This window comes from Rissa tridactyla, chromosome 19, assembly GCF_028500815.1.
Source record: "Rissa tridactyla isolate bRisTri1 chromosome 19, bRisTri1.patW.cur.20221130, whole genome shotgun sequence".
Lineage (NCBI taxonomy): Eukaryota > Metazoa > Chordata > Aves > Charadriiformes > Laridae > Rissa > Rissa tridactyla.
In genome coordinates this window covers 376,775-388,586 of record NC_071484.1, presented here as the reverse complement: position 1 = coordinate 388,586, position 11,812 = coordinate 376,775, and the positions used below count along the sequence as shown (strand labels likewise).

Below are 11,812 nucleotides of genomic sequence, written 5' to 3'. Positions count from 1 at the left end.
GAAGTCTATGTTTCTATGTTTATCTAATTTACCCTGAGGGTGGTGAGACACTGGAACAGGTTGCTCAGAGAAGCTGTCGATGCCCCATCCCTTGAAGTGTTCAAGGCCAGGTTGGATGGGGCTTTGAGCAACCTGGTCTGGTGGGAGGTGTCTCTGCTTATGTCAAGGAGGTTGCAACTAGATGATCCTTAAGGTCCCTTCTAACCTAAACCATTCCATGATTCTGTGTTGTTATTATGGACCTCTCTGTGTTTCACTATAAAGTGCTATTTATCTGGCTGTTTCTGTATAAAGTCTATATTGACTATTTAGTGAATGCAGGTTAGGACTCCTCTGCAATGGAAAACTGGTTCTTTCCTCAAACAAAACATAGCAGTGATACAGTGGTTTCAGTCAGTTTCAGTTTAGAGCCCATTTGACTTGGATGCAAAGATGAAACATCTCCTCCCTGTTGCTCTGTCCTCATATTGGCCCAATACTCCAAAATTATTGCACCAGTCTTGGTATCTTTACTCGCCTCATTTTGTCTGCTCTCCATATAGCACAGAAATTCAGTACCATGTAGAAGCATAAACATCACAGGCTGTAAGGTAGTTCTTGGTTGTATTATAAAAATTGTGAACTTTTAGATTAACTTTTGAAACTATTACAGTATTTCCAGCCCAGTGAAGGGACACAGGAAGGCCATAACATCCCAGGACCTTGTGTTTGGAAATGCAGGAATCTTGCTTGTAACTGAATGGGACATCAATGTTGTTGCATATGAAGTGTTTTAACCACAGTATTATTCTAAAATAATAGCAGCAGAAATTGGGAAGATCACATTGCTGTTGTGGAACAGAGGTGTGTCAGTGAATGGCACACACAACACACTGTCAGAAGACGTGGATGAACAGATGCAAAAGCCTATGGAGTAGGTCACAATCAAGGGATTACTCATTGGCATGGCCAGCCTGGTCAAAAGGGGCCTAGCCATGTGTGTTATTAACATCTGGTGCTGTGATATGTTTAGCAAAATGGCCACAGATTACTCCTAAGATTAAATTAAATTTGTGGTGCAGATGCTGACTGAGGCAGCAGAGAGCAGCCACTGAGTCCTAAAATACACAAAATTCCCGAAAAACTGTATGTTTATTCACATGCAAACTAATACACAGTGACTTCAGCAGAAGTTATATGAACAGAAATTAGTGAAAATGTCCTACAAACTGGACAAAAAGTTATTTTATTTACAGTGACCAGGATTTAAATTCTTCAATTTATTTAGAGTATTTATTTCAACCTTCCTTAAGAAGTTGGGCTTCTTCCATTCCACTTTGAACATTTTCTTTCCTTCTGTTCTTGCTCTCTTCCAGGAGGATTGATTCAGGTTCCTAAGTACAGACTTCTTGTAGAATATGAAATACTGTAGAATGCCTGAGACCTCCCCTTTTGTATAGGCAGTTATGATACAGGAACTGCAGAAGAAACTCTTCCTTTTAGCATTACATTTGTAGATCAAACAGAATACCCAGGGTCTTTAAAACATTAGGGATGTGCCTATAGTTAGGCACATGCATCTCGCCTTAGCTGTCGGATATTATCTGGAACTGAATCACATGCTATTAACAGAACTTTTCAATTCTGTTCTCAGAGCCATTGGTGTATGATAATCTAGACATGTCTTTTTGTTCTCTAGAGTTCCTGTGAGTCAAATCAATAACTTCATTGTGCATAAGCCTTCACCAGAGAAGAAAGATCATTTGAAGGTAATAGGTAGAAAGGCGATTTCTTGTTGTGGATACGTGGCCATATGTATGCCTCAGTCTCTTGAGATACCAGCATTATGATGATTGCAGTTCTAAGTACAACCTAAATATTAAAAACTTTCCTTCTAACTCTCACATTTACACTCTGTCTACAAGGAGCTACCTTAAAGGTGGACAGCAATGAATTGAGAGACCTTTGGGGCAGTCTGTCTAACACTGAAGATTTTTTTCACAGCCCCTTTAACCTCCTGGTTCCTCAGACAGTAAATGAAGGGATTGAGCATGGGAGTTACAATAGTGTACACAACAGACACCACCTTGTTTAAGTCAAAAGGGTGGATTCTCTTGGGCCGGGCATACATGAACAGAGTGGCTGAAAAGAATATAATGACTACAGTGAGGTGAGAAACACAAGTGGAGAAGGCTTTCTTCCTGCCCTGGGTTGTGGGGATATGCAGGATGGCACTGATGATGCATGTATAGGAGATAATCGTGACAGAGAGGGGAACCAGCAAGATAAGCAAGGCCAGGATGAAATCCACTATTTCAGCCATTGTCATGTCAGCACATGATATGTTCAGCAAGGGGCTGATGTCACAGAAGAAGTGGTTGATGACATTGGAGCCACAAAAAGACAGCTGAGAGATGAAAAATACTTTCAGCATGGAGGCCAAGAAGCCAATGAGCCAGGAGCATGTGGCTAGTTGAATGCACAGCCAGTGGTTCATGATGACTGGGTAGCGCAGGGGATTGCAGATGGCCACATAACGATCATAAGCCATGACAGAAAGGAGGACACACTCAGTACAAATAAGGGAGCTGAAGAAGTAAAGCTGGGTCATACAGCCTCCAAAAGATATATTCTTGCTTTCAACAAGAAAATTCACTAGCAGTTTGGGGACAGTGACTGAGATATACCAAGCCTCCAGGAAGGAGAGGTTGCTGAGAAAGAAATACATGGGCTTGTGAAGTTGATGGTTGATCTTTATCAAGATAATTATGAGTGTATTTTCCAAGATAGTCAGCATGTAGGCCACCAGGAATATCACAAAGAGCAACATCTGAAGTTCCATGATAGTTGGAAATCCCAAGAGGATAAATTCCTGGAATTTTGTGCTGTTTTTGTGTTTCATGGCAAAGGGCATAGTATCAAGCTTCAGAGAAAAGGTAGAAACAGTAAAAGAGAAAAAATATGCAATACTTTTAAAATCAAAGAAGTAATGGTAAAAACTGCAGAGGAAGAAAACATAAAATGGCAAGTTGAAAAGAAAAAAGGAATAATAATAGTGATAAAAAGGAATACTAATAATGATAAAAAAGGAAAAAGTTAAAGAGAGGGAGAAAAGGAACAACATTATTCATTCAGATCGTATACCATTTTGACAATATAAAAGCAAATTCAATATGATATTTTGAAATCTGGTTCATAATTAGTGGCCTAGATTATTACTGAAACCCATGGGCGTTGAATGTCCAGGTGGATGCCCAGTTCTCTCTTGCAGGGGATACTGGATATCCAGGATGCATCTTTGTGACTTAGGCAATTGCGCTTAGTTCTGCAACACCAAGTCATTCTTTCACTGTTTACAGAGTAGAGCTTTGTCGACACTACATTTTCCTAGCATAGAAAGCCTCAAGATATTCACTAAATGAAACAGGCTTTTCCAGAGAGCAATATGTGATATTCTAGATAAATCTCTCCAGGAAGATGAATTGCATTTTGGAGGAATGTATTTCTCTATGTTTCTCTGCCTCCCATCCACTGTTTTTCCATTTCTCTATCCACCTTTTTAAAGAAGTTCACAAGACAACTTTCATATATAATTCTCAATTTCCACAGGTGAAATTGAAAGGAAAATACATTTCTCAAATTGGAAAATGCACATTTATCCCCTTTAACCTTACCATCCTCTAATCTAAGATAAGAAATGCTTTTTCATCTTGTTTTAAAGTTGTACTTTACACATAAATTGTATAAATATTATTTTGCGTTAAAAGCAATGAAACAACCCACCTCTTCCGCCCTTACCCAGAATTATCAGAGAAAAGCATATAATAAACTAGGTTTTCAGTGATGGAAGAACATTCATCTTCATAAAAGAATTCATTGACACTGAAACACCAGTCCAGATACAGTTCATTTAAAACCTTTTATAGCTTCAGAAGCAGTAATATAAACTATGATTGATGACTTATAATGTGCAAACTCATTTAACTTTTTAACCGTATTACTGTTAGCTATTACTACCATGAGAAATTTCACAGGTCTAAGGAGAAGCTGCAAAATTTTGTCTTTTTCTCTTAGTCAGTGCAAAATAATCATTAACCGATTTGTCTCCATAGTACATGCATTCAGTACTTCTTTACCTGGCCAGTATTAGTTCTATAAAACTGGGGATATATGAGCATTTTAAATTTCAAATTGTTCATCTTACACAACAGTCAAGTCCACAAATAAGCAATTATAAGAGAGTGATGGTGATTCTCCTAAGTCAAATACAATGCTTACATTTCTCTGTCACTTGAACTGGAGTAAATACCCGAGCTATCTTAACATCAGAAGACTATACTGAGAAGCTGGGATTCATCTACTGAAATTTAGATGGCTATCGGTTTAGTTATCTAGCATACAATATACTCAGCTTGTCTTCTTTCTAGGGAATATATATATACAGGCATTTCCAGGTAATACTGTTCTCATTGAGAGGAAAAGGTCTAAAGTAGGTCAGATGCATCATTCCATAGCCATTTCTATTTCTCTCTTCCTTGTCTCTATAAGTTCATGTTAACAAGTAGCTAAGATGCCTAGACGCGTTGCTCAGCGTAGTTCCTATGTATGCTGTAGATGTTGAAATGCCAGTGGATTAATTCCTCCTTAGAAGAAGGTGATTATCCTACAAAAATTCACGAAGAAGAATAACAGTGAAAAACTTTCTTTTCCTCTTACCTTCCCACCACTTCAGCAGTGCTTGTGGTCCCATTCATGGGCTAGTTAGGGAAAACAACCCTTCTCCATGATTTCGTTGAAAAAACATAACCTGAGTGGTGGGAGTTCTGCAAAACATACTGATGTAATTGCTTCTTACCTGTTCTTAAAAAACAGTTCAGTATAAGATTGCATAAGTAATTACTCATGGGATTTCACTGTTTACTTTGCCTTTGTATAACTGAGGTACCCAAGAAGAAAACTCATGAGTATTAATTCTAGCTTTCTGAGGCTCTCTCTGCAGCACTTGCAGTTCATGAAACAAAACAATAACCTAACTTAGCGGTCGTGAAACATTTTCTGGAGGTCACTATTCCTCAGTTATCTACTAGTGATTCTTCTTATGAACAAGCTACTGACAGAGGTTCTTCAGGAAGTTACCCAAAACTATATAGTGTGAATAAGCTGAGTAATTGTCTGTTACTGTGCCTACGTGATCAACTAACTGTGTTTTCACAAAGCATATCACCCTGCAAATGGAGCTAATTTATCTACACCTTCATGTTTTGTGGCCATTTCAGAAACATGTGTGGGTCTGGCAGATCTCACCCAAGACCTTTGGCAAGACTTAAACCTTTCTGGAGAGAAGGAAGGCTACCCTGCCACATCTAAAACATGAGTAGGCCTAACTCTATCCATTTAAGGGAATGTCTTTGTGTAAGAGCCTCCTTCTTTGTTAGTTCATAACCTCTTTGTCTTTTAGCTGTACCAGAGCCAACTAGCATCCCTTTAGACCAGGTCAAAATGTAACTTCATGGCTAGTTTCCTCTAATTACTGATTGCTGTAGGTAGTATGGGCAAGATTTTTCTGGCCTGCAAATTCCTCAAGCACTGTATCATCAGTCTTTGTTCCCTCATGCCACTTCACAGGATACACAACTAACATCATGCTGAAAAACATAACTAAGTTCAGTACAAGCCTGTCATTAACAGGGTTTTTCGAATTGAACACCAAGGAAAATAAATTCCTCAGAATCACAAGGAGTCCATGTAGCCTGAGGTGCCATGTAACATGAATGTAACCTGTCATCAGGCTAACGCTATGCAGGATGGATGTCAAAGATGGTTCCCAGGAGACGACAGACTTAGATCAGTCTGGATCAAATATAATAATCAATGAAGAGAGCTGGAGGCATCCAGTAAATACTTTACTTATACTAGAGTTAGTACACAGCCCAGAACTCTTTCTGAGAACTAAAATCTAAATTCCTGAGATTCGCTTAAAATTCCATAGACGTTTATCAAATACACTATTCAGATTTGAGATGAAGATCTATTTTGCTTACTGAGAGAATGAGATTCATGCTGTTCATAGAAAAATATGGGGCTTTGTGTGTTTTGTGTGTGTGTGTATGACTGCAGATATCACCAGAATTAATCTAGACCATTACCTTTTATTAGTTATGCAGTTTCATGATGCCTATACTAGGTGATTTGACTACTATGCTTATCAGAAGTTTAATAACTCTTAGTTTGTTGCTACTCCACCTCTGTTGATTGCAACAAAAATTTAAGCCATATCAAAGACCAGATTCAACAATTAAAATAGGCAATTAAGGTAGGTCAAAGTCACCTGAGAGCTCAACTCACTCACATCTCTAAGCCCTGTTGTTCACCCTGTCATAATGGAAGATAACACCAAATTTAACTTTTATGGGTGGGCACTATCTCACCTGCAGATATACACATTTGAGGAAGTCAGCAAGACTTTTTTCCTAAAAGTGTTTTTTGCGTCCTCGTTCCTCATGGTTAACGAATGGATTTAGCATTGGAGTAACTACAGTATAAATGATGGAAACCTGTTTGTGGAGATCCTGAGTCAGTCATACATGAAGAGGGTTGTTAAGAATATGATGACCACAGTCAGGTGAGAAACACAGGTGGAGAAGGCTTTCTGTCTATACTTAGGAGTTTAGACAGCTATACAGATCACCCTACCATGTATACCTACATTCACTCAGCTTAATAGATCTCTAGAGTCTACTATCTGCCCTGAATAGTTTCTCATCACAGCTGTGTGCTGTTGAGCTTCCAATGCCATACAATGGCCTCAGATACGTGAAACACTGAAATAAGACTAACAGGTATGACAGAAGAATTACAGCAGTTCTGTTCCCACCTGGAGTAGCAGCTGGAACTCATGAGGAAGACCATTGAACAGTTTGAATGGCATTCAAAAACTAGAGCTAAGTGTTATGACCCTAATGGAAATGTAAGTACTCGGGAGGGGATTCATTTACCTAAAGAGAGGTGTTTAATTTTCCTGAGGTATTTTATGTACTTTTCAGTTGGGTTTCCAGAAGTCATATACTTCCAGTAAGTTCTGTGTCAAATCTGTCAACTCATGAAGGTATGTTTATTACTTTAGTGACCTCAGATTATATTAACTGCCAATGCTGAGGTAGTCCAACTCTTAAATAGATATTTACAGATGAGGTGTAATAGCTCAACACAATCCTAGAGCTAAATGAAATTATTCTGTTTCATTACAGAGCTTCTAAAATAACTTCTTTCATTTATCTTCCTCATGTAAATGTCTGTCAGGCAATTTTTCAATTCCATATATCCCCCCAAAATATGGGGACTGTACTTCAGGTCACCTCAGTGTATTTTTACTGAATAGCCAGAAAGTTAAATGTTAGATGTCCTGGGCCATGGCAGAATGGAATTTGAGGATCAAAGACCTGCTGAGGTACTGTTGTAAGATTTTGTAGCACAAAGAGTGTCCTCCATACTGCCTAGTGGAAGGAGTCCCTGGAGTCAGCTGTTTCTAAAACCACTTTGGAGTTGGTCTTTTATGAGTCAGATACCTTACTTAAACCAAAAGCATAAGATTAAAATGATATTTGTACAGTGAGATTAAGTGGAAGATTAGTGTCTAGGAGAGTTGAAATTATAGAAGTTATTGGACTGTTAGGACACACAGTTTGAATTAATTTGCCAGTATATTAGAATTTAGTGACATTTGACATGTGTTAAGGTATGTTGGTTGACCTCTACCTGCTGGTCAAAGCCTTATGTGCATGCTTAGGCATCTAAGACCACCTCATGAACAAGTCATCTTTAGAGTAACGTAAAAGCATGAAGAATGAAGAGTAGTGCTGCCAGGAGAAAAAGAACCCTTCTCATCTCCTTTCTATTGGAGGCTCCACTTGGATTGCTGTGTCCAGTTTTGGCATTCCCCCAATTCAAGGAAAATGTGGAGAAACTAGAGAGGTTCCTACTAAGACCTACTAAGATGTTAAGAGACACTTGAAAATCAGCAGGCTCATTTACCATTTAAAATGGAAATTAAACTGTGTAGATTAACCCTCTCCCCTCAAAAGTAAAGATTTGTTCTGTAAATCTCAGCTACTTCCCAAAGTTTTATTTGAAGTTAATGAAGAGAAGACATAACTTCTTAGTCATGGTTCATGTTTTTCTATGACAGATATCTAAAATGACTGATATTATCTGAATTACTGAATCGTGTGAAGAAAGCTGACATAACTATCTATTTGGTGCCTAAAGTTCTTTGAATTCCAGTTTCATATTAAGTTGGATCAAGGTCAGAATGCAATTGTGTTCTTTGATGCGTACCAAAATAATACATTAAGATAAGGTGATAATGTTTATTGCCTTCTCTACTGGTCAGGAATGATGTATGTGTGTTTGGTAGAAACACCTTCTTTTACATTCACACAGTGTCAGCATTCATTGATTTTAGCTTAACGTGCAGATTGACTCAGGAAAAGCAATCCTTAACCACTGATGTCTACACAAAACCATAACCTTAATTTCTGTGAAAGTAGAAGTCTTATTAGACATTCATAGGATTCAGACAAATTCAGTTGCAAGATTATCTTCTAAGTATTATATTAGTGACCCAGAAACTCTGGAGACAGCACCCATGCCACACAAGACCTTCCATAAAGTGTCTTTTACTTCCCATCCATCAATTTGCTTCTCCATTACTTGATAGAATTCATCTTGATTTATCACAATATACCTGAAGTTTGATGTATATTGTTCTTTTCCACTTAGTGAGGTTTCAAACAAGCTTTTTTGACCTATTCCTGCACATTCATGTCCAATAATCAACTGCCTTTCTAGAACGATGTTCAGGCTTTGTCCTTCACAAAATATTTTTCATAGAAATCATTAAGAAAAAAACTCCATCAACGTTATGAAATGTTAGAAAAATTCCCACAGAAAAAGAAATAGATATTTTATTGATTTCATTGTATATTTGTCTTTGAGTTCCAAAATATCTACTTCGATTTTGATTTTTTTTTTTGCATACAGATTCTGTTTGTAGAATTATTCTAATTGCATAACTTGCATGTTTCATTACAAGTACATAACTGCTGCCAAATAATAAAGTGACAGAATATAAAATATAATTTTATCTCTAGGCATGGCTTTCACATTTCCTAGCTTGTACTGTATGTGGGACTCCTCAACACTATTTTAGCAACTTGGTGTAGGCACCTTTCATGAAACTTGTGGCATTTAATTTAAGCTGTGGTAAACGATGACAGCTAAGGCAGGTAACTTGGTTTCCAGTATAGCCCCTGAACTAAGCAGTACAAGAAGAACCTAGCCTGTGTCATCTTAGCATGGTATTGAATACAAACCATAATTGAAAAGTCCATGAGTTAAAAGGATGTCAAAAAGAGAAAATAAAAATGATGTTTACACATTCAAATATCAACTTTAAAAATTCCCAAACTACCTTATAGTACCCTAGAATATTGACTGAAAATAAGTTAATAAGAAAGGGTGATTAATTAGAGTATTTCAGGTACCTCCCTTCAAATAATGTATCACTCTCAGGTGACATATAAAGGTAACTTCCATGCTTAATTTTGAGAATCCTTAATGGCACGTGAAGGTTCTCAGGGTAAAAATTATACTGAATGTTTTTTTATATATTTTAGTCCACTGAAAGTGGCAGATTTTACCATGTGAATATCTTCACTATCTTCGGAAGAAGTGCTATTGAATATAATACAGAGAGGGTGTGAGAGGAATAATATATAAATTATATATAAAGCATATATATAAAGCAGTGATTATATTGGCCTTGAAAAAGACTTCAGGTTGCACAGAGAAAGTGGTGCCCAAGCATTAAGTTTCAGTAATACTGTAGGTGTGAGAGACACCATTCAGAAGGGAAATTCAGCTCCCACCACGTGCCTAACAAATTCAGAGTATGATTCAGATCAAAGACTAAGACACCTAAATAATACTGCAATATGTGAACTACATGTCTGAACTCCCATTACAGTCAATGGGGAGGGAATCAATAGATAAGAGGCTGCAAAATGCTTCACCTCATTCAAAAGTAGCCAGATTGTTTGGGATTCATTTTCCAAAATGCGTGTCTCTTCAAATACTGCTGGATGTTCTTAGCTGATGTTTTGTATTTTCTGAGCTGTACCTGCCAGACCCATGTAGTTACCTTGGATACCCAAGGCACTAACCATCTGTTCTCTTCTTCAATGACTAAAATAAAGCAGATGTGTCCCATCACCTATGTGTGTCTACACATTCACTTCAGTTTTGTGCTGCTGGAAAACCTACTGGTTTGAGAAATTAAGTCTTCATCTCTGAAAATCTATTTCTCATTAGAAGTAGAGTGCAAATATGCGTAGCCAGGCAGATAGTCAGGAAGTCTGGGCCTGAGTGAGAGCTAAAGTTCAAAGTTGTCAAAAACAAATTTTTAAAATGGTACAAAGCTCCTTTAGAGACCAGAATTCTCAGTCTAGTCCAACTTCTATTTCAAAGTATGGGCAAACAAAAGTAATAAAGGGCCAGTGAAGCACTCTAGATGAGACAACAGTTAAGTTTTCAGGCAGGCCTGAAATTGGCAAATAACTTCAATTTCTGACTTGGTCCAAGGAAACCTTGGGTTGTCCCATTAAACACAGCTGCATGCTTCATGCAGTTACAGAACACAGAATTCATACACTCTCTTTCATGCAAGTGAAACAACATTTTTCTGGACTGTAACACAACTTGTACTTTTGTCAAAGAGAAATCTCAAAGAGCCACAGGGACCAGACAGACCCCAGGGAAGACCTGGGTGAAATGTTATGATGTGATTTGTATGTAGCAATTAACTTCATATGGGTTTAATCCTGTCCAATGCAGAGCCAACTAACTATGTAACACTTGGTCTGGGTGACCACAGATCACTCAGGGTAGGGTGTTATTAATAGCATACTTGTAAACAGACTTTGTGTTTGTTGTGTTGATTGATGCACTGATGGCATACGTGCCCATATCTGCAGTGATGGACAGACATTCAGAGTTGTACTAAATATAATTAAAGTCATAAATAATGAACTTTGGACATAGTATTTTTGAATGCCTGGAGACCAAAACGGGAGGGTGAAATTCTGGAAAGGTGAGTGTTTGTAAGTCTGATTGTGACCTGTTCTCATCCCCTTTTCCTACTTCCCAGCATTCTGTTTAATTAAAACTCCTTCAGGATGTAAATAGTAACAACATAGGTGCAAGAGAACTCTGCAAGACATTAGGTCATTTTGCATGTGTGAGCCACTTAACTCCACTTTTATGCGTTATTTTCTTGTTATCATTCCCCTACCATTTCTTTAGCTTACATCTTTCATTATTCCTCTTAGATTTTATGTCTCCTAGCAATTTAAATTAGTTGTAAGCTTCATCTCACTTCATTTTAAGCACGTAGGGCATAGAAACATATACCTAACCTTACAGTCTGATTCTTTTAATAGTTAAGGGTGAGGATCTCAGTCACATAATTTTCAGATAGATGAATGGAAGTAGGTCACATGAAGACTCCCTAGAATTTTATCATTATCTCCATTGATAGTAAACATATTGTAGTCTGGCTGAATAGCCCATGATGTGAAGGTAGGCATAAGGAACGTTACTTCAAGTTACCGACTAACCCCAGTTACTAGTCTGAGCCTACCCACAAATACTGAAAAGCAGCAGGTAACTCACAGTTACCGTTCTCTGTCCAAGCTTCCCTGCATTATTTGTAGTTCACTCAAAAAACCGCAGTTGTTATCCATCCAGCTGTTGTAATGCTATTCGTATCAGCTGCATG

At 37.8% G+C, this 11,812-nt stretch overlaps 1 protein-coding gene across 1 annotated transcript; it reads right to left on the bottom strand.

Moving 5' to 3' along the window:
• Window positions 1-1,912: 1,912 nt before the first annotated feature.
• LOC128919251 (olfactory receptor 6B1-like) lies at window positions 1,913-2,881 on the bottom strand. Its single transcript, XM_054224459.1, has one exon. It carries the CDS (start codon window positions 2,879-2,881, stop codon window positions 1,913-1,915), a length of 969 nt encoding a protein of 322 aa, XP_054080434.1.
• Between the last annotated feature and the right edge of the window lie 8,931 nt (window positions 2,882-11,812).